This window comes from Hetaerina americana, unplaced genomic scaffold, assembly GCF_022747635.1.
Source record: "Hetaerina americana unplaced genomic scaffold, ioHetAmer1.1.p SCAF_7, whole genome shotgun sequence".
Lineage (NCBI taxonomy): Eukaryota > Metazoa > Arthropoda > Insecta > Odonata > Calopterygidae > Hetaerina > Hetaerina americana.
Genome location: NW_027287316.1, coordinates 53455017 through 53481202, shown reverse-complemented (window position 1 = coordinate 53481202; position 26186 = coordinate 53455017). Strand labels below are relative to the sequence as shown.

The 26186-nt window shown below is 38.5% G+C and overlaps 1 protein-coding gene across 1 annotated transcript in view; it reads left to right on the top strand.

The window, feature by feature from the left end:
- The window catches only part of Proc-R (Proctolin receptor), a 693100-nt gene that overhangs the window by 638893 nt on the left and 28021 nt on the right, over nucleotides 1-26186 (top strand). Inside the window, exons 10-11 of the mRNA XM_071594784.1 lie at nucleotides 2196-2352; nucleotides 23940-24075. Coding sequence (XP_071450885.1) covers nucleotides 2196-2352; nucleotides 23940-24075 — 293 coding nt within the window. The remainder of the gene's footprint in view (nucleotides 1-2195; nucleotides 2353-23939; nucleotides 24076-26186) is intronic.

Sequence of the window (26186 nt, the reverse complement as noted above, 5' to 3'; positions counted from 1 at the left end):
ACACGCATAAAGATCTAACACAGGATTGGCGGGGAAGGCGGAACGGTGCGAATCACAAGCGGAAAAGTTTACCTGACCGGGGCTCGAATCATGGACCTTCGACTTGCTGGGCCGATTTCTCATGGAATGTGCTTCACCTATACATATACAGGTAAACATAATCCGCAGGAAATCTATCTCGGAGTGTAATCTATCTAGAGTGGTTTTATAAGTAAATAGTATTTTTTTTTGGAAAGCATTAACATTTCGGGTTGTGTGATGTGAGTGAAAAATTACTAACAATTCACATCTTACTTGCAAAAGCCCTTTTTTAGGAACGCAAAACTTCTAATAATCAAACTTTATTCCAAAATGACTCTTATTATGTTTTGCATTTATTAGCTACGTTTATATATCATCCATGACAAAAAATGTTAGTCAATCAAAAACAAAACATTGAAGAATGTTAAACTAATTGCGAGTTCTAAAAGTAATGGTAAATTTTATTTCTGTATCCTTAACTTTGATTTGTCGTTATTAAAATACTATATGTGAACGTTAAAGTTTGGTAAAGGAGGTGAAAATAAGTTCTCCCATTAAAGAAATCTCTTCTGCCTAGTTTATATTCCTCGTATTTCATTTATAACCACGAAATAGGACCTGCTAATTTAAATTGGAAAAGTTTTCTTTATTCTTCTAAAATTGTGTCTGGGTATTTACATCATTGGCACGAGATTTTTCTTTGGAATTCTGTTTCATTTCCATTTTTTTTAATGACCTCCTAAATAGATGCACAAATTAGATTTGTTAGCAATGTGATCTTATCTTGAACGATTCACTTATCTAATTACAATTGTGATCGGATGAGTCGAATCACCAGGAAATTAAGCTTGACAGGCGGCCACTTTCGAGTCCTTAATGGGGGTAATTTTAAAAATTAGGTTATTGAGGTAATCCGTAGAAATTGCTGCTAGTAATGGGATTTAATCTAATGTCTTGATGATGAAAAACTTTAATTGCTTAGATCTATTGATGAAGGCATTATTTCAATATTACACACCAACTGGTTCAGCATTATGAAAGTGGGTAAATGGAAATATCTCATACATATTTCGTATCGGTGGCGTTCATCTTCCAGTCCAGAATAAATTGTGAATATAAATTACGACCGCGTGACAGCAAAGGTCTCCAAGATCTTTGAATGTCCAAAGGAAAATTCTCCTTATATGAACAAAAACACCTAAATATTTAATCCCTTCTTCAAACTTAGTTCTATTCAATCTTTGTTGACATCACTTGATCTCCTGTATTTTATAAAGCACCTGTGCAGGATATGGCATTTAAACCCACTGGCGAATATAGTATAGTGTTTGTGATGCCTAGGATGAATGTCGTTGTGTGAAAGTGCGGAGTGATGACTATTCTTCACAAAAGTAAGCAAAGTTTTACTGGACACGATGCTCTACCCCTACTGATGATACCGATTCTGTAACCATTTGTGTTCCTATCTCTTTTCCTTATATCTATTTCCATGAGAATGAATATTTGTTCGCCAAATGGCGAGTTTTCATGTTTGAATGTGTATTTGGCCAATATGACCCCTATCCTTCCTCTGGCTATTCGTGCCATGAGACGCACTCTTGGCCAAAGAATCGGGGAACTTGGTTGCATACCCCCATAGCTTTCAGCATAAATTACGTTTCCTCAAATGGTTAAAGCACCCTCCCGGCAAGTCGAAAAATCCGGTGTTCATGTCCCAGTCAAGGAAATATTAAATATTTTTACACTTATGATCTGCCCGATTCCGCCTTCCCCACCTCTCCTGTGTTCGTCCTTTGTACGTGTTCCTATCACACTTTGTACGTGTTCCTATCTATTTCTATGTGAATGAATAAATATTTGTTCGCCATATGGCGGGTTTTTGTGTATATATATATATATATATATATATATATATATATATATATATATATATATATATTATAATACATATAATATTATATTATATATAATAATATATATTATATATATATATATATATATATATATATATTATAATACATATAATATTATATTATATATAATAATATATATTATATATATATATATATATATATATATATATTATAGACGACTACCTTATGTGACATCCTCGACACGAAACCCAAAGATGCCTTATTACCCATCTTGCTGATATCTAGTTTCTTCATTCGCAGATCCCGGGATTGACGGTGAAGAATACTCCTCGAACAAAACGGAATATCTCGAGGAGTGGTGGAGGAACACCAGCATTCCAACTTCCCCTCTCGAAGCTGACGAACCCGTTGAGTACCAAATTGACCTTTCACCACTTGGAACAAACAAGACGTATAGGTAAGCGTAAGGGCTAGGCGCTCAATCTTTAAAGCCTGCTAATGTTTCGACGGCTTTCTTGGATATTATTCGGCTCGAAAGAAAGTCATCTGTACAATTTTCGAAGGACGCCAGTGAGAACAAAAGTCAAGTCTGGCATGAAGTTTTTTTTAAAAAAGATTCAAATCTAAATTCATCCGTTATTGATAAAGAAATTACCTATCCATATTGGGAAAAAAATACGTCATTCAATCTCGTCATGATTGTCGAGTTTGAATATTTTTTCAATCGAGTTCAATCTAATGGGTGCATGGAATACGGTGGAAATAAACAACTTTACCCTTATTCCGTATGAACTTTGTTTGAGATGTACATCAGCATAATATTTTCCTTAAAAGGTTCACCGGAGTGGATACTTCCATAGATTACAGCGCTTTAATACATTTATGATAACGGCTTGAAAGGAGGATTAATGATAATTTTTTCAAATTTTTTGCTCAAATTTTTTTATGATTGCCGTATTTTCCCATCGATAACGCGCCTCTTATGTATAGCGCGCATCTAGAACTTAGTAGTTATATCATGAATTTGTATGGATACCGTGCACCCTTTTTCTCATGGATTTTTGAAATGAAATAACTGTAACAGTAGCAGATCTGTATGAAATAGAATGAAATTAGAAATGCATGCTTCTAGAATAATTTATTTTTGCGAAACTCTTCTTAAATTATTGTGTACATAGGTATGTAAATGTTTGGATTTTTTCAATTTTCATTTTACATAACGGGCATCGTCATTTTTTTCGATCATATGAACTTTTTTGTTTAGATAACGCGCGCTTTATCGATATTTTGTAAGATAACAATAGAGTGCACTTCCGGAGGAATCAATCAAACACCAGGGTACAATACAAGGGGTTTGCCAACGCGGCGTCAGTTTTCAATGTTGATAGGTTACGCTGCATCACTAGAATCACCAATCCGTGTGTTTTCCCTGCTGGATGTAGCGGTATTTGGCTCCCGACTCAAAATAGTCCGTCGATCGTTGTCATGGAATGCGATCACCTCCCCGAGATTGGCCGACGAGGACACAAACCACTGGAGTCGTAATCAATGAAATCTGCAAGTGTGACGCTCTCGCAAATTTAAGGAACTACGATTTCCGGTTAATGGGTTTCGATTGCAGTAACACGTACGTTCATTGTGTATGTTTATTGTGTTTGCGTTCACCATGACCATTTAAAAATATTGTGCTCTTTTTATGCTAAATACCTTGTTATTGACTGCTTTAAAGTTTAAAGCTTCCAGACACTCCTTTAATGACCAAAATATGGAAATTTCGAGCCCAGTATTATTCATTTTTGCTTTACTCTTTGAATTTTGCTTTAAAAGTACTTAGTTATTAGGAAAATAATGACATTTTGAGATATTGTAAGGGACCACCTAAACTATGGTTAGTATAAAATTCATTATTTACTCAGTTGGCTGTGAACGAATGGGTACGTATACACTTCGATTTCATGCTTCACGGCGTGGAAGTATTTGGTACCATAAAAAAAATTTTGTACTTTTCCACAGAATTATTCGTTGTTAAGTCTGTGAAAAATATTTTCATGTGAATGGATGTATGATTCATATGAATAATACTGATGTGTAGCTTGAACATTTTAAGGGACCACCTAAACTATGATTGGTATAATATGATATATATTATTTATTTGCCTGTGAACGAATGGATACAATTTCGAATGGCTCAATTTTTTTTTATTCGACTATTAATGCTGATGAGAAATTGTTTTTTGAATTTTTTACTGTATAGTGGTTCGGACAATTTTTTATCCACAGGTACAGTTTTACAGGTATGTAAACATCCGCAATGGCATTGATTAATTTACTATGATTCCCAATGTCTCATGACGATGTGATGTTTAGTTGTAATTTTCGTTGTTGTTTGAATGTTGAAATCGTTTCCCTTCCGCACAACGTGTCGGAGCAAGAAAAACAAGCCATAGCATCTGTTGCAAGATTGAACATCAGAAATCGGTAGTAATCGTTTCCATAAGAAATAATCCCTACCCTGTGTGCGTGTAGGCGTTCAATCTGCCCCGTCCTGAACTCTGTTTGTGCCTCGTACACGTTATCCCTCCGACGCCATCGCGAGTGATGCCAGCCTCGTATTTCGTCGACGCGCCGGGATTCCTGTCAGCTATAACGCATTTATGTACCTCCCGAGAATATCACGGATCAGCATTACTCCCGGAATTAAAGGGTCCTCATCTGTTAAGCCAGTAAGCGGCGGCTCTCGGGGTGCGTCGAACGCTTTCGCAAAACTCGGAAACAGTTTTCTTGTATGAGAAAAAATTTTGGCATTATTGTCGGCTTTAATTTTATTTCGCTCGCGCAGATAATGAAATATTAATCACTCTTAACACTTTTTCTAAATGCTAGTTTTGATTAGATTGCACCTATTTTTCCGAATGAGTTTGAATTGAGCCGAGTAGATATTAAAATGGAGTTAATATTGATTTATGGTGAAAGAGATATTATGTAGACAAAATATTCTCGTACATGTTCAGAATAGGCAAAAAATGTTTTAAAATGAAACGATGAAGAATTTTTTTCAAATCTGCTGGCTGGCAAGAAAGTTTTGGGCACATACTCCGCTGATATAAGAAAATTCATATACAAGCATGTGTATATATATATATATATATATATATATATATATAAACACAGATGTAGATTTGTAGAATATAGAGACACAAAGAAAGGACACTCACAATATGTTATTTGACGTTTCGACAGCTCGGCTGTCGTCTTCAGGATGCTTTCTGAAGACGACAGCCGAGCTGTCGAAACGTCAATTAATATATTGTGAGTATCCTTTCTTTGTGTCTCTATATTCTACAAATCTACATCTGTGTTTTTATATATTTGTGCTTCGCCGAAGAGCGTTCCATTTCGAAGATATTTTTATATAGATGAATATATATATATATATATATATATATATATATATATATATATATATATATATATATATGAGAGATGGAAGGAGTATATAGAAGAACTGTATAGTAAAGAACTCAGACCAACAAAGTTAGACATTGAAAAAGAAAATGACGTAGAGGAAGACAGCTTAGGTCCAGGCATACTAGACAATGAGATAGAAAGGGCTTTAAGGGAGATGAAACTAAATAAGGCCGTGGGGGTAGATAACATTCCCGTGGAACTTTTAAAATGCTTAGGAAAATGTGGGAGGAAAAGGCTATATGGGCTGATCCGTAGCATTTATGAGGAGGGAATCTGGCCGGAAGACTTTGTGAGAGCAGTTTTAGTTCCGATTCCGAAAAAGGTAAAGGCCACGTCATGTGAGGACTATAGGACAATTAGTTTGATATCCCACGCAGCTAAAGTTGTTCTCAGGATCATAAACAAAAGGATAGAGAGTAGGGCAAATGATTACTTAGGAGATGATCAGTTTGGGTTTAGGAAGGGGAGAGGTACGCGTGATGCCATTGCAGTAATGAGATTATTAATCGAGAGGAATATAGAACACAGCCAGGAGGTATTTGCCTGTTTCGTAGATTTCGAAAAAGCGTTTGATAGAGTGAATTGGGAAAAACTTATGAGTATATTGCAGAAAATAGGAATAGATTGGAGGGAAAGGAGGCTAATCCGCAACCTGTACATGTCTCAGACTGCTCAGGTGCGGGTGGGAAACGGGGAGTCAGGATGGGCAGTGTTAGGAAGGGGTGTAAGGCAGGGTTGCCCATTATCACCGTTGCTGTTCAACCTGTATGCAGAGGAAATGATCAAAGAGGCATGGGAAGAACTAGAGGTAGGAATGAAAGTGGGCGGGGAATTCGTAAAATCAGTTAGGTTTGCTGATGACCAAGCTTTAGTTTGTCAGTCAGCCAAGGGGCTGCAAGCATTGCTGAGTGAATTGGAAATTCAGTGCGACAGGTATGGGATGAGAATCAACATTAATAAAACAAAGGTTATGCGATTTTCTAGAAAGAAAAAGGGCAAGCTTAACATTAAAATAGGAGGGCAAAAAGTAGAGCAGGTAGAACAGTTTACGTATCTCGGTAGTGTTTTGGACCAACACGGTCAAAGTAGTAGGGACGTAAGGAGAAGAATTGCGCTAGGCAAAGAGGCTTTCACGAGGAGGAGGGAGTTGATGACGGGGACTTCGAGTAAGGATGTTAAGAAAAGACTCGTAAAAACTTTGATATGGAGCGTAGATATGTACGGCGCGGAAACGTGGTCATTGAAGCAGGAGGATAGACGTAGACTGGAGGCTTTTGAAATGTGGGTGTGGAGAAGAATGGAGAAGGTGAAATGGACAGAGAAGAAAACAAATGAGGAAGTACTTGGTATGGTGGGCGAAGAGAGGGGTTTGTTGGGAGGAATGCTATGGAGGCAGGAAAAGTGGATGAATGGTGTATTGACCGGCAGTGGGATGTTGAAGACTGTGATAGAGGGGAGAATGTTAGACAAACGAGGAAAGGGAAGGAACAGGATAGGGATGTTGGACGGGATGAAGGGAGGAATAAGATACTCATAGATGAAGAGGGGCCTGATGTAGAGTAGGTTGCTGAATTTTGTTAGGAGTCACAAAATATTTGTTTGGTAGTTGTGTCCATCGAAAAACCTACCTTAACCGGTAGATTACCTTAAAAAAAAAATATATATATATATATATATATATATATATATATATATATATATATATATATATTTGGACCAACACGGTCAAAGTAGTAGGGACGTAAGGAGAAGAATTGCGCTAGGCAAAGAGGCTTTCACAAGGAGGAGGGAGTTGATGGCAGCGACGCTGAGTAAGGATATTAAGAAAAAACTCGTAAAAACTTTAATTTGGAGCGTAGCTATGTACGGCGTGGAAACGTGGTCATTGAAGCAGGAGGATAGACGTAGACTGGAGGCTTTTGAAATGTGGGTGTGGAGAAGAATGGGCAAGGTGAAATGGACCGAGAAGAAAACAAATGAGGAAGTACTTGGTATGGTGGGCGAAGAGAGGGGTTTGTTGGGAGGAATGCTATGGAGGCAGGAAAAGTGGATGAATGGTGTATTGACCGGCAGTGGGATGTTGAAGACTGTGATAGAGGGGAGAATGTTAGACAAACGAGGAAAGGGAAGGAACAGGATAGGGATGTTGGACGGGATGAAGGGAGGAATAAGATACTCATAGATGAAGAGGGGCCTGATGTAGAGTAGGTTGCTGAATTTTGTTAGGAGTCACAAAATATTTATTTAGGAGCTGTGTCCATCCAAAAACGTACCTTAACCATATATATAAGACTGAAGTAACTCACCTTCGACATTAAGTTATTCCGCGTTTAAATATTATAAGACATGGCACTATACACGTATTTAAAATTACACAGTATGATTATTTATATACACATGAACTAATAAATAGACTCTTTTAACATGGACACAAAAATAAAAGTCACACTCATAGGACGTTTCTTTATTTATCGTTTGTAGCACAACCTTTATATTCAGAAGGAATAATAGGAATTCCTAATCTTCTTTCTGAAGATGGTCGTCGCGCAAGCACCGAAGATTTAAATATGCTCCCGTGAATATCACGTTTATTTTTTTGTTCATGTTTGAAATTACTATTAATTAATATAGGTATGTTCACTTATTTATTTACGTTTATGTATGCATAATCCACAATTCATCAGTCAGTGACTTAGTGATCTATGTAATCTCTCCATACGTGTTTGCCTGTACTTATATTCGCTAGAGTCCTAAACTGTTTTCCCCTGTCCCTCTCAAGGTTACTTCCAGCTCCCTCCGGTTTAAACGAAGACGAATAATACACCCACAGTGATTACGTTGAAAGCTCTCGAAATTGACGCAGGGATCCCCGGGCGGGAAAATGGAAACACTCCTCTCTCTCTCTCTCTCTCCCCCATATCTCCACCGCCGAACTCCCCCACTCCAATACCCAGAGTGCACTACGTTCATCGGCGGGAGTTCCGCGGCCGCATGCCACCCTCCCAAAGTAAACCCTCCTCCCGGCGTCCGCCCGCCCACCCCATCGCGTAATACGTTTCCCCGGGGTTATCCCACCCTTGTCGCTTCCCGACAGATTGGGTTATCGCGAGCAATTAAACGTTGACAAGCGCCGGCATTGATGTTTGTTTGACAAAAAAAGTGATTGTCGATCTTTATGTGGGAGGGGAATATTTCTGGAGACGAAATTTGTCCTCGAAAGTCAGTTAAATGTGTGTACTCGAGTTTCTATTCCTGGATAGTAATTAAAGAGGCTTTTGAGAATGGAAATTGGGAAACCTGGTGAATTAATTCTCGTCTTCGTAAGTCATTCAACATTTAATTCATTCAGCATTTAATATTAAATCAGTGACGAAGTCATTCACGTGTTGTATATAGTCCCTAATTTATAAGTAGGTAGATAGGGATAACCTAGGAGCAAAGGTGACCCTGAAACATGGCATATGGCCATGCATCGTGGCAGCTGACCTGAATATTAGCAGCAGGCCCTAAATCAAACCAGAGGGCTCTGATTTTTGCAGACGTTCTTGATTTTTTGCTAGTGCCCCGCGTTTCCCTTAGTTCCTCTCCCGACGTATCTGACCCTTGTCAATGGCGCCACCGTCCTTGTTCCTGCTGTTAACACTCGATCCAATTGTTCAGTCATCGGTTAAACGTCTTTTACCTGAATTTTATGACTCCTTCCGCATTAAATTCTTATTTCTGATCAAACTTTGCTCTCACGAATGCTTTTCCCTGTATTTTTCCTCTTGAATTTTCATTCACTGGCCGTTGGAGGTTAATCTTTAAAAGGTCTGCATTTGAATTTCACGTGCAAATTTTATCGAGATTTTTAGCGCTTGTTTCCGGAGCAAATTTCATTTTATTCATAAACACTATGTAGAAGGAGATGGACTCCTCATTTCTTAGTATATTGTTCAACTTCATGTTGACAAATAATCGCTTTTAAGAACTGTTTAAAGAATAAACAAATAGATGATTTGCCATTTGCTAAATCCTATGTGCTAAACAGTGCTACAGGTTATGTAGCATTGTTTAGCACTTAACAGTGCCTGTAATTTGAACCGATTCCATCGTGAGTGAGTGGTCAAATATTTATTGAATAATTCGACGAAAATACAATACTTTTTACCATGTCTACTTCTTAGTTGTTACCATCGACGGAAAATATCGCTCTACGTGCAGCCAATTTAAATTTCAGCATGTTTAAGAAGAAATAGCATGAACTACTGAGTATTTTTTGCCATCATCCTAAATTTTTCCACTGCCACTGTAAAAATAGTTTCTTCCAAGCCTGGAAGTCAACAGTAATCGTTGATGATATCGCTGATAACCAGGGCCATTCAACCTGTAAGCTAACTAGGGAGGGTATAACAAAATCTGTTGGTACAGTTAGGTGTATAAACATGACGAAAATGATCTAGATAGGGAGAAAGGAAAATAAGATAGCGTGAGAAGCGATGGGGAAGAAAGAAACTCGGTTAGAGATACCCGATGAATGAAACAGTTTTGAGGTTAGATATAGAGACCACGTTATTGAATGTTGTGATGGAAATGAGAATTTTTGGATAAACGGTGCAAAGGTAATATTAAAAAGGTTATTTTGGATGACTCGTTTTTTATCGGAACTGTGAGGATTTTAGCTAGTTTTAACGATTATTAAATATCCACTTTCCACACTTTGGGTAACATTTTAAAGAAAGTTATTTCACTTTTGGAGCAATTTTCCACATTTCTTCCAAATTGTACCTCAACCGTATTCAAAGTTCAAACGTCATTTTCAAGAGAATTGTTCATGCATTTCTCACTGTTGAAGGTCTAATATATTTACATGTCTCCTCGATACGTAATTTGAGAAAGGGAAAAAGGAATATTTTATGGATGGAGAGGCGTGTAAGGGAAATCCAAGGATAGGAACAAGGTCAATCTAAGTCCGTGAGAGGAGACCGGCTGAGGGAGGGGGAACTGAATGGTTAACAGTGATCAGGGAATAATGGACAAAGCCATCTATCTAATCGGAACCAGGCATTCTTGAATACACTAATATTTCGAAGATTTCTTAAAAAATCTACTTAAGCCCCTTCTTAATACACATTAAAGTCTTGAGTTTTAATTCTGACGAATGGGACATTTCGGTTAATTTTTTTGCTGAGAGCAATTTATTGTCAAAATTATAAAAGGGTTTTAAATATTTCTTTATTCTGAACATAATAGTTTGCATTAGCAAGTATAGATCATTAGTCTGCTGTGCCAAATCTTTCCTTCCTCAACCCATTCAAAACATTCTTCGACTATACGAGAAATAAATATTGAAATTTTTATGGGCATTTTAAGGTTATGTGTCTTGTAAATTGTCCTTTATGTTCACGGAACGGGTCCCAGATATTTTCGTCAAAAATGTTTTTTTTTTATTTTGATCACTAACTACACAGAAAAAATAGTTATCATTTGATTCTATCAGCGCGAGAGCTAATCAGTAATATTTTCCCCGGATGGTCGGCTCTGCCGGACGAACGTATGTCCCGCCGCTATCTGTCCGGAAAGTCGGTAATTTTTATTCCTTCACCCGTGCGTGACACGAGATAATGGTATCTATGAATGTTCGCTGCAGCCGCCTGGACTCCTCTTATAATGCGACGGATTGCGTTGATCGCAATTACATGCCGCGTGGTCGACTAACCCTGACGAACTTCCCCTCTAACCCCTCCCGGCTTTCTCCTCCTCGAGGGTTGTCCCGTTCATCGACCGCCAGGGTTTGTAAGCAATCACCCGTGTCCTGCCCTCCTCTCCCTTTCACCCCACCCCCGGGAACGATGATGATTAGACAAGGCAGCTGCGGAGTATTTGGCCCGCAGCTGACCAAAGTGACACGTCCCATGATTCCCACACAAAAAATGAATCTACGTGTCGTTGTCTGCGTGAACCAGAAGGGAGATCACCGCATGGTCTTTTTTCTTGGCTGCACATTTAAAAAACTCTATCGATTGACGTACAAATTTAGTATTATTGTCGTTTTAAAATTATAATATATATGTTCGAGAATGCTATTTTTCCGTTTTAGGTTCTCCTTTTCATCTGCATAATACCCCGCAAGTCGCCGCGGGGGGTGCTAGGTCAACACCCGTAAAACAGAATAAAACCACTTGCAAAACACATTCATGTTACCTCTACACAAATATTAGTTTGATCATGCCCTCGATAAATTTTAATCACACGAAAGAAAGTACTTACATGCAACAATATTCAATAACAGGATATGGATACATATTCAAATCATGCCGTAGAAGTGTTAAAAAGATGGGTCTGTTAAATGAAAAGAATAGCATGCAGGAAGGAACTGCAGAAATGCAGGAAAAAAGTTTGATTTAGGCTGCATAGTAGTATATAACCTTTCTAACCAGTCGCAGAATAAACGCAGTGATTACGGCTAGGATAACAGTTCAACCTAAAACAGGGATTCAAACAGTTTGGTTTTTAGGTGGGTGCAATGATTAAGTTTGCCATGGCTACATCTACATCAATACCCTGCAAGTCACCAAAAAGGCGTGTGGCAGGGGGTGCAGCACCAGGAGGAAAGGGTAAAGGATGGGGGGGTTAGGGTTTTTATGGCTGGCGTGCCTCTCGCGTTATATCCCGAGCAGAAATAATAAGCGCTCTGCTCATGTCTTCGAATAGGATGTAAATGGCTTCTGATCCTTCCCTTTACGTGAGTTAACGTTAAACAAAAGGTTGCGTAGAGATATAATTTTTTATGTTAGTTTAATTAATTTGTGAACTCAAGCACTTTCACGCTTAAATTGGATGACATGTTCGCCGGGGCTTAAATGAGCCAACCGTAGCTTAACAGAAATCAGTGATATTAGGAACATTTTGATTTAAAGCATCACCTCGCTAACCGAAATGAAATAATTCAGTTTCTCATCGGCAGTGGCCATCGGGTGACGAAAGGTCATTTAAGTTTTCAACTTGAAATCAAGTAGTATTAAGTATATCACTTAATGAAAATTGATTAAATTACTCTCTCAGAATCAAGTCTTGGAAATTAAGTAATATTTGGTTGACTTATATTTTTTGTATTTTAATGCAAGCAAAATATTCTAGTAGCCTTAACTTTAAAATGCATTCTGGAATTCCAATATGGACTATCAATTAAGTATATCTAGTGCATTAATAATTTTTTTTGACAGAATGTTTCTCAAAAAAATTTGTTTATTTTGTTTTCTTTAACTGTCATGCGTAGTATGTTAGGTCAAAAATAGTTTCAGTGATGATGTATTTACGATTTTTATAGGCATAGTTTAATGCAGCAACTATCCTTGTACCTAAAATAAAAAACATACGCATTAATACCAACTCGTCTTTTATGATTCTGTTTTAGGCGTTATTCTTTGGAATGTATCCATTGTATAGATAACAGGTACACATAAATTCCACAGTTAATATTAATTGACGGCCATGATCACAAAGTGGCGTCATCAGGATGACTTGACGATGGCACTGAGTAAGACGTGGTGATGTCACACAGTGGTGATACCATGGTCGTCAGTAAACATTTATTGTGGAATTACTGTGTTTTTGTTTTCTATACGCCAGCTTTTAATGTCGAAAACAGCACCCCTGGTTGTTGATTATGAACGCAGCGTTGTGATTATAAATATGTCAACCATCGCAGAGTGAAGATCCAAACTTATAGCGGAAATAGGAAAGAAATAAAATGAGATTGTTTCTTTCTCCTCACTTTTAGTGAAACAATGTAAGTTGTCAATATAATTTGACTCATTTCATTATAAATGAAGACAGAAAATCCGAGCGCTGAAATAGCCATTCACAATTGAAACGAAGGTGACTTAATTAAACAATTTACCACTGAGAATAACGAAGCACCACGTGAAAACCGTGATGAGAATTTCGGTGCTGGATGAATTACAAACACGGGCAATCAGAAAATCAGGCGTAGGATAAACAGTTCAAGTGTTGTAATTGAAACATTTTCAATTGAACCGAACTCTAAGCAAAGTTCCGATCAGAACGGTGTAATTTTGCGATCCCGGCCGCGTATCTCGTTTCTCTTCATTCCTTTGGTCCCGACCCTGGGTAATGAGAAACGATTTGCACCAGGTAAGTGACGGACGGAGTGATCCATTTATGAGCTGCTGAACAACCACGGAGGCAAACTCGAGAATTTCACAATGTAATAATCAATCGCCTTGGTCGGCGAGTGACCCCACTACAGTAACTGCTTCCCGCAGGTAGTTGTACTTATCAAGAAAGAGATCTCTGACAAGTGAAATATGAAGCACCAGAGGGTGTTTGACGAGTAATAAAACGAAGCTAACCTTTTTATTATATTATAATTTCAAAAATAAATTTAATGATAAGACTAAAGCACATACTTTGATTTCGTTTTAAAATTTTTATTGACGCCGCCCAACATTTTTCCTGAAAAAATGAATCCGCCTTCGTCATATCCAGTTAACGCAGTTAAAGGAATAGATATTTGAGTGGTGTAACATGACCAGAGTTTGTAATGCACTCAAGTATGAAATACTAATACTATGGTCTCGGGTTCATGGCGAAATGCCTATCTTCTGATCCCACAGATTCGCATTCGCTTGTAGTACCTGCTTAGGACTTCAATACATCAGTACTAAAAACTTTTATTTTTAACACTGTTATGAATAGAATTGATTGGCAGATCATTCCACGCATTATCGGAATCGAGGTTTCTGTCGCTATGATCTCAAAAGTCGAAAACTCGCGAGACGGAAATGTTCCTGAACTCCCAAGTAATTCTGCGGTGCCGAAAAGTCCGATCTAAATGCTGTAATGTTTCGGATATAAAGGTCTTATGACCGAGCAGAATCCATGCATTCTACGGTTTGATCCCCTCCGTTTAAATCTTGGATACGATGAGGACCGTTTAATGGCAAATGGATAGACGATCCAAAAGATTGGGAAGGGAAGAGAGGAGTGGGACTCGAGAACGTCCCACGGAAAACGTCAGAAGGAAAAGAAACGGATGGACGGGACACGCCATGGGGTAAACTTTGTGACGAACTTATAGGATGGAAATAAAAGATTAACGGTGTGAGAGAGACAAATACTTGAGTAGACAAAGAAAGAAGAAGAAAAGGTGAGTACAAAAAATACGATTGCAATTAGTGCAATTAATGTGAAGTCTCCACTTATCAATCTTCCCATATTCCATCTCTTCCTTTGAGCAATTTAGGGAGATTTCTTGATTGAGTAAATCAGGGTTATAAGCTGCTCCCCCTGCAATGGTAATACTTTTTTTAATGGCAATACTTTAAAGTTTTATTTTCGTGGAATTATTTGCGAGTACGAAATTCCCGTCCTAGGCCTTAGTCAACGAGGGTATAGATACCCTAAACATTCAAATATTACAATGTTCAATTTTTTTAAGGGGCCTAGATTGTATTGCTTGAAAATTAAGATCATTTTTGTTACAAATGCTTTTTCCAATCGTAAAAGAAATAAAAACTCTGCGAATGAAAATTCAATTGAAATTAAATGCAAAAAATGAAAAACAAATTAAACCCTTGAGAGATTGTGATCCGTCATGAAAAAATTAGAAAGCGTTTGAAAACCATTGAATTTCAAATCCTCACTCCTAATACCTAGGAAAATGGCGAGGTTATCACCAATGGTGGTGACAAGAACGAAAATCTATGGAGACGCGATCAAGATAAATAGTATAAGTATTGGAATAAGTGACATGAATAGTCAACAATAAAGCAGAGATACACGGTATGGTTCCACAAATTCGAAATAAGGCTTTTATGGTTCACTGGGCCAGAAAATTATTTTGGCTTATCCCTTGAGGAGACCTTTTTTCATCGCCAAAGGTATTCCCATCACTGTCAGTCACCTGGCTTCATATAACTTTCTCATTCTATGCCTTAAACCGATTCCTGTCGACCCTTTTTCAGCTCCACACCCCTGGTCACACGGAGGAATAACTGCCATAGAAAACGTCGCCAACAAAAGAACTACGAAATGCTAAGGCCGGAGATGAAGTAACCAATAATGTGAATATGAGCCAGATCGTTGTCATACCCTCTGTTCTCCGACTATGGGAAGAAAAAAGGCCACATATTCAAACACAATGCTTTGCAATAAACACCAACAATGAATTGAATCTTTTGAGAATTGCCTCTCGTCATTCCCATCCGCCACGCAAGTCTTTGTTCCGAAATGACGGTGAAGGTTTGCCTATGTAATCGATAGTTCTATTAATGGGGCAGAGAGCGGTGGGATTCATTCAATTTCGGTCAACACAGATATTAATGCGTGCAACTAACTGTAACTTGATAACTCCAACGCGGTTTCATCGAGTTCACTTAGAGTTGAAGCTGGGATAAACTAATATGCTCGTCTGATTAGCTCCCCTGCATTTACGTTTTTTCTCGTGAATTCAGATTGGAATTGGAAAATTGGAACTTTAAACTGTTAATAGAAGTTAAATTTCATTGATTTGTTATATATTTGCATATATATACATATACACATTCACGTGGAAATATATATATAAGGAAAAGGGATAGGTACACATATAAAGGACGAACACAGTAGAGGTGGGGAATGCGGAATTAGGCAAATCACAAGTGTACAAATATTTCCTAGACCGGTACTTGAACTCCGGATCTTTCCACTTGCCGGGCGGATGGTCTGACCACTTGAGCAGATGGCAGATCTCAGTGTAAATTACGTTTCCTGCATAGCTCAAGTGGTCAGAGCATCCGCCAGGCAAGTGGAAAGATCCGGAGTTCAAGTCCCGGTCTAGGAAATATTTTTAAACTTGTGATATTCCTGATTCCGCCTTCCCCACCTCTACGGTGTTCGTCCTTTATGTGTTCCTATCCCTTTTCCTTATATCTATTTCATGTGAATGAGTATTTGTTCACCGTTCAGTGGAATTTCGTGTTTGAATGTGTGTGTATGTGTATGTATATATATATATATATATATATATATATATATATATATATATATATATATAAATTTGGCAGTTACGAGGGTCATCCGGAAAGTAGTACCCGTTCGTGCCGCATGAAGTGCTGACGACGCGAGTAGCCGCTGGACGAGGTCAGATAGCTTCAGTGGCTTGTCTGCCTTCTCTGAGCCAAGTTGCGTGACGCTAGCATTGCCTGTGTTGTTTCTGTGATTGTTTACAATGTTTAAAAAAATTGAGAACGCCGCCAGTTGTGAAGTGAGGGCAGTGATTAAATTCCTCAATGCAAGAAACGTTCGCCCATGTGATATTCATCGCCAATTAAAGGAGGTGTATGGAGACAATGTAATGGACGAGTCGTCTGTTCGGCGGTGGTGTCGCAACTTCAACATGGGGAGGGGGAACACACACGACGATGAGCGTTCGGGGAGACCGTCTGTCATTACAGACCAACTGGTGAGCTCAGTTGACGAATTCGTGAGGAACGATCGGCGCGTCACAATTGATGACATCTGTGAGCATTTTCCCAATGTTTCTCGAACAATTGTTCATGAAATTGTTAAACACCATCTGCATTATGCAAAAATTTGTGCAAGATGGGTCCCTCGCGTATCTCAATGAGCTGGCGGCGAAGGACTATGCAGCAGGAATACAGAAACTTGTCACACGTTATGACAAATGCCTTAATTTGCTTGGAGATTATGTTGAGAAGTAGTTTAAAGTATCCTCTTTCAAATAAAATTTTTTATGTTTGTTAATATTTACTTTTGTGTCTTTATTTCACGAACGGGTACTACTTTCCGGATGACCCTCGTACTTCGTGGAAATCTAGGATTGAAATGTACCATTGCCCAATATTTTTTTATCAATTGACACCTATTTCTTGAGCTTCCACATATATATATTAATTAATCCAGAGAAAATGGTTTTACACTCAGAAAAACTCCTTACTTCATTTTTCAAAATTGAGGAATTAAAAAAATCCAATGAAAAAGGGATGACCACGAGAAGAAAACTACAGAGTTTTCCAGAATCAATGCCTTAATTATTCCGAACATTTGTTTTAAACACCTCAGTAGACATATGAATTCATGAAAAATGGCCGGAGATCCAGGAAGATGGATTTTGGAATACGTAGATTGATCAACTCACTTAGTTTTCCGGGAGCATATGTGGATTCGGATCACATTAGCGCTCATGAAGTGTAATTTTAAATTTAAGGAAATATTGAAGGGAAGAAGTTTAATAAAATGGAATGTAAAAGGATTAAATGGAGGGAAAAGGAAGGAGTACCAGGAGACCATTGATAAAATTCTGAGGGAAGATAACGGGATAGACGCACTAGAAGAAAGATGAAAATATCTTATATAAGGGACAAAGATACGGGCAGACGAAAAAATAGGAGCGGTAAATATAAAAAAAAATATAGGAGTCATGAATTACAGATATGATCAAGAGCATGGAAGAGAGAAGTAAATGGAAGAAAGTGAACACATAATCAGAGAGAAGAAATGATAAACAGATAAACGATTAATTAAGATGAGAAACTATTATGCCAAAAGAAAAATGATGGAAAGAGTTGTGTGAAGATGCGTGAATGGAGATTTTAGAGAGACGAGGCGAATTGGACCCTCTGTACCGGAAGGTGAATGAACCATCAGGATTTGAGAAAGAAAAATTCCTCCATACTCTAAGAGATGCAACAGATATAATGTTAATCGAAGGAGACGTGGTTTTGACCGGATGGAAAGAATATATGGAGAAACTACATGGTGCAGTAAATAGGTCAGTGAGGTTGGACATAGAAAGGGAATATGATGCCGATAAAGATAGCTTAAAATCAAGAACATTTGAATTTTAAATAACGGAAGCATCAAAGGAAATCGTAGAAGAGTGTGATAGTAGATAGCATCCTGCAGAACTCCTAAAAATTTAGGGATGCGGGGAAGGAAGAGATTTGACGGGCTCGGTTGCATCATTTACGGTAGAGGGTTTGGGCGAAATACTGTTGGATAATTTTTGATACCATTTCAAAAAAGCAAAGCTGCAATTTGTGAGGAATGTATGTCTGTTAGTCAGATTTCTTACGCTGCAAAGTTAGTGTGTACTTAGGATTATCAGCTGCAGGATGGAGAAGAGAGTAAATGAGCCTTTAGACGAAGAGCAGTTTGAATGTAGAAAGGGTATGGATAAGTGTGTTGCCATAGCAATAATTAGGTCACTGGTGGAAGCGAATATGGAGTTCAATAAGGATGTCTTGAAATTCTTGTTGGATTTTGAGAAGTCGTTCGAGATAGTAAACTTGGCACGATTAATGAACATTTTGGAGAAGACAGGAGTAGACTGGAGATATTAGCGACTTATCCGGAACCTGTGCATGTCTCTGAGTGCATAATTACGGATAACGAATAGGAAGTCAGCATGTGCAGTGCTTGTAAGGAGAGTAAAGCAGGAGTATACATTACCACCTATCCTTTTCAGTAAGAGGGTCATAGGAAGGACTTAGAGCCAGGAGTGAAAGAGATGGGGAACACATCAAATCAGTTTTATTTCCGGATGATTTGACGTTAGGTATTCAGTCAGCCAAGCAACTACAATAATCATACGAATTACAGAGTCCGTGTGACAAGTATGGGATGATAATTAACATTAAAAAGAAAAGTCATTAGATTCTCACGAAATAGGAAGGCAAATATAAGAGTTGAAGTCGGGAAGCATTAGCTAGAACTGATAGAAGAGTTCGCCTATTTAGGAAGTGTTTCAAAAGAGGTTGGGCAGAGTATTAGGTACTTTAAATAAAGGATTCCGTTAAGTAAACAAACGTTGTCGTAGCAAAGGACAGGATTTGATGACGGGTACCTTGAGTAAATATGTAAAGAAAATACTAGTGAAAACTTGAATGTGGATAGTGATTTTGTATATTAAGGAAACTTGGTCGTTGAAGAAAGAAGATTAGCGTTGATTTGAATTTTTAAGGTGAGGGTTTGAAGAAGAATGGAAAAATGTACGCAAAGGAAAACAAACGTCGAAGTTCAGGGTATGTTAGTGGAAGATAGACGGCTGCTGGGAGAAATGCAGGGATACCAGGGCAACAGGATGCAAGAGATACTGCGAGTGGATTCTGAGGACGGTAGTAGGGGGAGAATGCTGGGGAGACGATGTATAGGGAGAAGAAAAATAGATATTTTGGATGAAATTAATGAAGATGTAAAGTAGGCAGAGCTAAAGAATGAGCTATTTTAATGCGAAAATGGGGATTGAGGATATTTTGTATCTTGTTAGTTAGGGTTTAGGAGTACAGTAATTGGTAGTGCCATGATCCATCAAAATATATTCTAGTCCGTTAGACTACGTAGTGCTAATGATAATCCATTTTATAATAATCCAAATATATATGTATAAGAATCTTTCATCTTTAGGGATAGAGGGCTCATCTGCCATGACTAATAATGAAGACAGTGGTAATGTTATCCTAAGTTTTTGTAGGAAAATTTTAACGGCTTCTGCAATTATTTCTCTCGGATAAAAAAACTGAATTGTTGCAGCAGCGCGGTCATGAGTAAAAGACCCTCCCCCTTAATGACTGAGACAAATTTTGAAAGAAAAAAATATGCAAAGGAAGCAGACTAAAGATCGAAAAAAATTGTAGACAAGAATTTTGTATCTTTTAATTAAAATCCTCATTAAAAGTTCTTACTCTGAGCTATCCGGGAGAAGCTTAGATTCATGTCGTGCCCGAACCAATTACAACCACTCGTCACCTGCTCAGGTCGAGGTCGAATGTCTTCCTCGTGGGGCTGTCACTGCAAAAATCTCTTTATCGAACCTAGATTCGAGAAAAGAAAAGGTTCCGCGTCCAAAAGTAGGGTTGATGCAGTCGTAAGAATTGAATGCGCTCGTGATTGGCTCGTACGAAATTCAATTTCGACCGATACCTCGATTCTTTTATTATTTTGATCGCGAGAACTGAAGTCAAATTCAGTGGACCAATTGATCGCGAGGTCACGGGTTTTTATTATTATCGGTGAAGTTGAAGTACGCGAGGAGTCTTCGCATGGTTTTTAATATTCGTCTCGATCTAACACAAGCCTGGAAATCTCCGAAGTAGAGCTCGGGCCGATGAAATTCCATTCATGTGCTCGGTGCTATGAAAACTTAAGAAAAGAAGACTATTCATCACGGTAACGCAGTGTTCTTCTTTTTATATCCCCTTGCTTTGTCCTCCGAAATCCGAACGTGCTCCCTAAAAATATTGCATGACCCACTGAAGGGAGGGGGGGGGAAGACTTTGAAACTACAGAGTGATGTTTCCTCGCCAATTTGCGAAGGTAGATATTAGTCTCCCATTGGAACCCGCTATCTGGTATTCCCCGCCTGGAAATCGCGTCATTCGCCCCTATCGCGCAAGACCTGAAATTTGCTAGTTAATTTTGCAAAACCAGAACCGTTCTTGTGACCTAATCATTCCGTTTAAATTCGTTACTTTGCTACAATTCTGTCTTCGAAACAACTTGCGCGCTCCACATTCAATTTTAACGCCTTTCGGATCTCTTCTCGTGATAGTCTTCTTTCATTATTCAAAATTTCTCTTCTCCAAAAAATCAACACAGGTGCTACTTTCACTTTTGCAAGAGGCAGCGTGCCGCTGATAAGTGCACACTCTGGAGCGAGAGATATGATCGCTAGACTCGCCGCTGTGCATTAATCTAAATTTTCAAGCAACCATAGGTTTTTCTCTAACATAACCTACTCAGTTTAGTTCCAAGTGAACATTAATGTCATGTTTATTCATTCATCTAAGCTAATCTACCAATTAAATATAGGTTTTGGGCGAACTCAATCGCCTATTACCATTTATATCGCGAAAAATTTCTCTTAATTTCCCCGCATATTACCTTCTTCGATTCGTAACTTACATCTACCGTCACGCAAAGAATCTATTCCCTCCCTTCCTCTGCACCGCATTCTCCTTTTTATTATGGCCTTCAATATCCCACTAGCTCCTAACATTTCCTACCAACAATATTGTCTTATTTCAATTCCACCTAATAATTTCCTCTCTTCTCCCTCCACATTTAAACCTCAATCGTTAGTCTTCCTCTCTGTTCAACATATTTTCTCCATTCTTCTCCACACCCACATCTCCAAATCCTCCAACGTACGATTCTCTTCTTGTCTCAGTGACTAGTTTTCAGAAACATACAGCGCTCCATATAAAAATCTTTAATAATATTATCTTTACCTAGCGCAATTGTCGTAATCCTCCTCTAGTAAATTCTTCTTACTATATTCTCAATTCTATGCTCAATTACCTTTGAAATACTACAAAAACACGTGAACTTCTCCGCCTTCTGTAGTTTATTTCTAATTAGCCGAAAACAATTTTAGGCAAGTCACGAGATGTGGTTCAGTAAGCTATACATAATATTTACTACCTTTTTAGTTCGGCATCTGACCAGAGATTCGGGTAACCTCGTTTTTCTGTCATTTAATTCGAATTTAATCCATATATTTGTTGACTGCTTCCATCCACTCTTCTCTTACTAATGCCGATTCCTTTACTCCCTGATCCGGATACCCCCGCTAAACCAAAACGGTGTCCCTTTGGGTAAATTTTTTTGATTTTTTTGTGACTGGGTTTTATTCTAGAGGAAAAATCCCTGAAGATGATTACGCACCTCCAATAAGAGATACATATGGAAGTAGTCATCCTAAAACCTCCCCTACCCCAAATTGCAGAAACTGTCGCTTCAATAAAAAATGTTATTTATTTGAGAGCCCGAATCAACTCGATAAGCATTTGTTTCGTCGTATCGAAACATTAGTTTATAAAATAATATTTGGCAAAACAATTCGTGGAGTTGAACCTTGAATTTCGGAAAGTTTATTCATGATTAGCCACATTGAAAAATTGAGACTGAGCAGATTTGGTGGATGGTATTCGTGTTATAATTTTAAAGTAATCATATCAGTTTCATGATATATTGGCAGGTTTTCATTACCAAAATCGATGTGCTACAATGAATGTTAACACTAAGTTTAGGCGATGGAAGTTCTTGTCATTCTTTCTCGCATAAGTGATTTTAAATTTTCCTATGCCTCTCGAAAATGTAACAGTCGACGGTATAGGCGTGGGCTGTCATTGAAAGGTGTGTTTTAACAGAAAATTATTTTCTGTAAATAACAGCCAGCCATAATATCAGAGTTTCCAGACCATTAATTCAGTGATTGTCATTGGCATTTTGAAATTCTCGAGGACATTCCGTAACTTTGAGTCACTTCCACTACCCCCTTCTTGTCACAATTATTATCATATAATCTTCCAAATATTTGTGTTAAGTTATATACATATGTATATACATATGCAGGCATGGAAACTCTTTAACGAGATTTTTAAACTTTTTTGAGGTGGCTCCCAATATCCCGATAGGTAATCACAGAATTATAGATAGGACATTTTTTCATACTATTAATTTGATTTAAAATCAATTTTAACTCAACATTTACATTCATTTCTCAATTTCAATCAATTTTTAAGTGCCAATGACAAGTCTGTATGTTATTTTCACGCTTTTTAAACGAATGCTAGTGTAAAAATTAAATTATAATCCTGATTTGTTTAAGTGCATTCAACTTAAAATGGCTTAATATATGTTGAAACCCATTTCCGTTTAAGCAGTATGTCCACCTTCATCACGTTTATTAAGTGATGGGATGATCGTAGACTGGAGGCTTTTGGGATGTGGGTATGGCGGAGAATGGAGAAAATAAGCTGGACAGAGAGGAAGACAAACCCTGAGGTTTTGAATGGGGTGGGTGAAGGGATACAGTCACTCAGGGAAATTCGAGAAAATCACAGAAATTAGATGGAGACAAATTGAAAGTCAGTGGTATGTTAAAGATGGTAATAGATGGGAGAACGTTGGGTAGGCGGAGTTGAGGAAGAAAGAGAGTATGAGAGTTTTTAGCATGAAGGCAGGCGAAAGTAATGAAGAAATGAAGAAAAAATGTGATGTTTGCGCCATTGTTAGAAAAAAATAGTCGTTAGGTACCGTCGATGAACCTAAGCGTACCTTTAAAATGGGCAGAATACCTTGATTGATTGAGTGGTTGAATTAGAAGAGTCAAATGATACGTGTGAATAATTTGGCCTCAAAGCCGCCCTACGAATAAGCTATTAGTATGCTCCATATGTTCTGAAGGAAGTGGCCCATAAACTACGTCATATATTATTGTGTCATTTTCGGTTTTGGGTCTCAGGTTCACACCTTTCATCCTGAATCGTTTTAATAATATGTCACCGTGAGAGATACTCTTCCCAACCTCCCGTCTCATATTTTCTTCCTATGGAAACGAAGGTTTTTTTTTAAAAAGACATGGTTGCACACCTGCTCGGGGTGTTCCCATTTAACCTAGTCATAATTTTTCATATCCTTTCAACCTATCTTCCAACGAGTAGAGTGACTTATGGATCTGTTCTTAGGTATTTTAAATATATTTCTCATATGCTGGCAAGTATCACGTTCACCGAGGGCGTCAAAATGAGAGGGTCGAGAAAATAACTCACGGGCGTTCTTTCGTTCCAGGGCCATCTTTTACTGGTTCTCCAGCGTCACGTTCGTCTTCCTGCCTCTCATCCTGCTTTTCGTCTTCAATTCGTTCCTCATCCACGCCGTGCACACCAGCCGACGGACCCGAAGGAGGATGACGCTCGTCCGGAAGGTATTTACCGCCCCCTCGCCTCAGACATCCGCCTCCATCCCCCCGTTCCCCAAACCTCTCCCCCCCATGGTGAGGCGATCTTGTTCCACTCCGGCCCACATTGGACGCCCAACCAACCCTCTCCAGATCTTCCCGAGCCCATCCGACCCCAAAACGCGCACGTACACGTCCGCACTACGTCATCCCGTCCCATTTTTCCCCGGTCCCTGCGTCATCACCCCACCGAGGCGCCGCGGGAGGGTCGTGGTCTCACTCCCCTTCGCCCCGCGAAAATCCCGGGGGACGATGTTTTCCCCGTGTCATTCCGTCCCAACAAGAGGGAGTGTACTGATATTATAAAACGAAAAGGAGTCTCGGGGTGAGTATTAAAAGTGCGTGTTACTACTGCACCTGAACCGACGGAAGTGATTAAAGATGGAAAAGAAATAACGGCGACATTCCCTGGGATTGGTCGGATCTTTCAAAGGGTTTTTTTTCTTTTCATATAAAAAAATGGATGAAATTATGAAAAATAAGGTCTCCAGGCGGTACCTTATTCAATGGAACTGTAACTCTCTAACGGTTCTTACTTTTTGGTGTTTTAATTCCCTCATGTGTGCCCGTTCGATTAGTGGAATGTTTTTAGCATAATCTTCGAGCGGAAGAGGGTCCCATTCAAAAATGCGTTGGATTAGCTTTATGTAAATTAGCAAATAGCTAGCTGTTTTGAGCACGCAAAACAATAGATTATCGATACAGTCCACATGCACACTATCCGCGGGAATAAAAGATTAGATAGCCCTGATGCAAATGCAGATATTTTTCAAGGCCATTTAAAAATACCAATCTTAGACGGTATCAAGTAAGCGATAAAAATGTCTATCGACTATTGTGTGTATGGACTTGGAACCAATTCGTGAAATTATTGCATTACGATTTGATATCTTCTCCTTGTCGATTTTTTATATCACATGGCATAGATTATACATGAACCCTCTTAACACCTACTCTTATTATTCTTACCATGTCGTTTATAAAAGCTCTGACTCAAGAAATTCCTTCTCTCCCTTGTGAAAGGTGGTTTTGCCACCGAAAATAAGGAATACGTGTGAGTTTCATTTGAGTGTCTTTATCTTCTGTATTTTTGTTTGCTAGTGCTATCTTGGCGTACATTATTAGAGACTTTAACTCAAGTTTTATATATATATATAAATATATATATATATGTATATATATATATTTATTTATCTATTTATATATGTAAACCATAAACACAGTAATCAACCCAAAGGTCGGTTTGGTAGGTAACGATAGAGTTCACCCAGTGCTAAGCCCGACGAGTGAAATTCACACATCATGGTAGGGTGGCCAGTTCCTTTCCCTGTGCCGGTTATGGTTTCCCAAGATCTGGTACCCGAAAAATCACATAGCTTGGGTTGAGCAGCAGATACCCAGAGAGGCTTGTATATATATATATATATATATATATATATATATATATATATATATATATATATATATATATATACATATATTTATATCATGTCTGCTTGTGTGTGCGTATATATATAGAAGTACTCAGTCTTACTTGAAGAAGGCCTCGGAGAAGGCCGAAAGCTTAAACAATTTACCATGTGAGTACCCTTTTAAGTATTACCATTTTATTTATGTTCTATTGTGCCGTCGAAATGTTATATACATATATATATATATATATATATATATATATATATATATATATATATACACACACACACAAGCAGACATCTATCATTAAATGATGATATATATACAGGGTTCGTCCGGAAAATAAGTGTACTGATTTTTTCCCGCCGCTCCAGGCAAGCCCAGCACCGCTCTGACGGGATGCAATTGGAGGGGGGTATGTTGGCAAGCGACGCTGAAAAAGGCAGTCGGCTCTGAGCTGTGGTGTAGTGAGGAGCTCTGTTAACGCGAACCTCCACGCTCGACCCACGTCACGGAACGCGATGCCGAAGTTTTTGGAGCGGCGTTATTCCATCAAATTTGCGGTCAAGCTCGGGAAATCGTCTACCGAAACTGTCGGTATGATTAACCAGGCTTACGGGGAGTCAGCCATGTCCAGAAACATGATCTTTCGGTGGCACAAGATG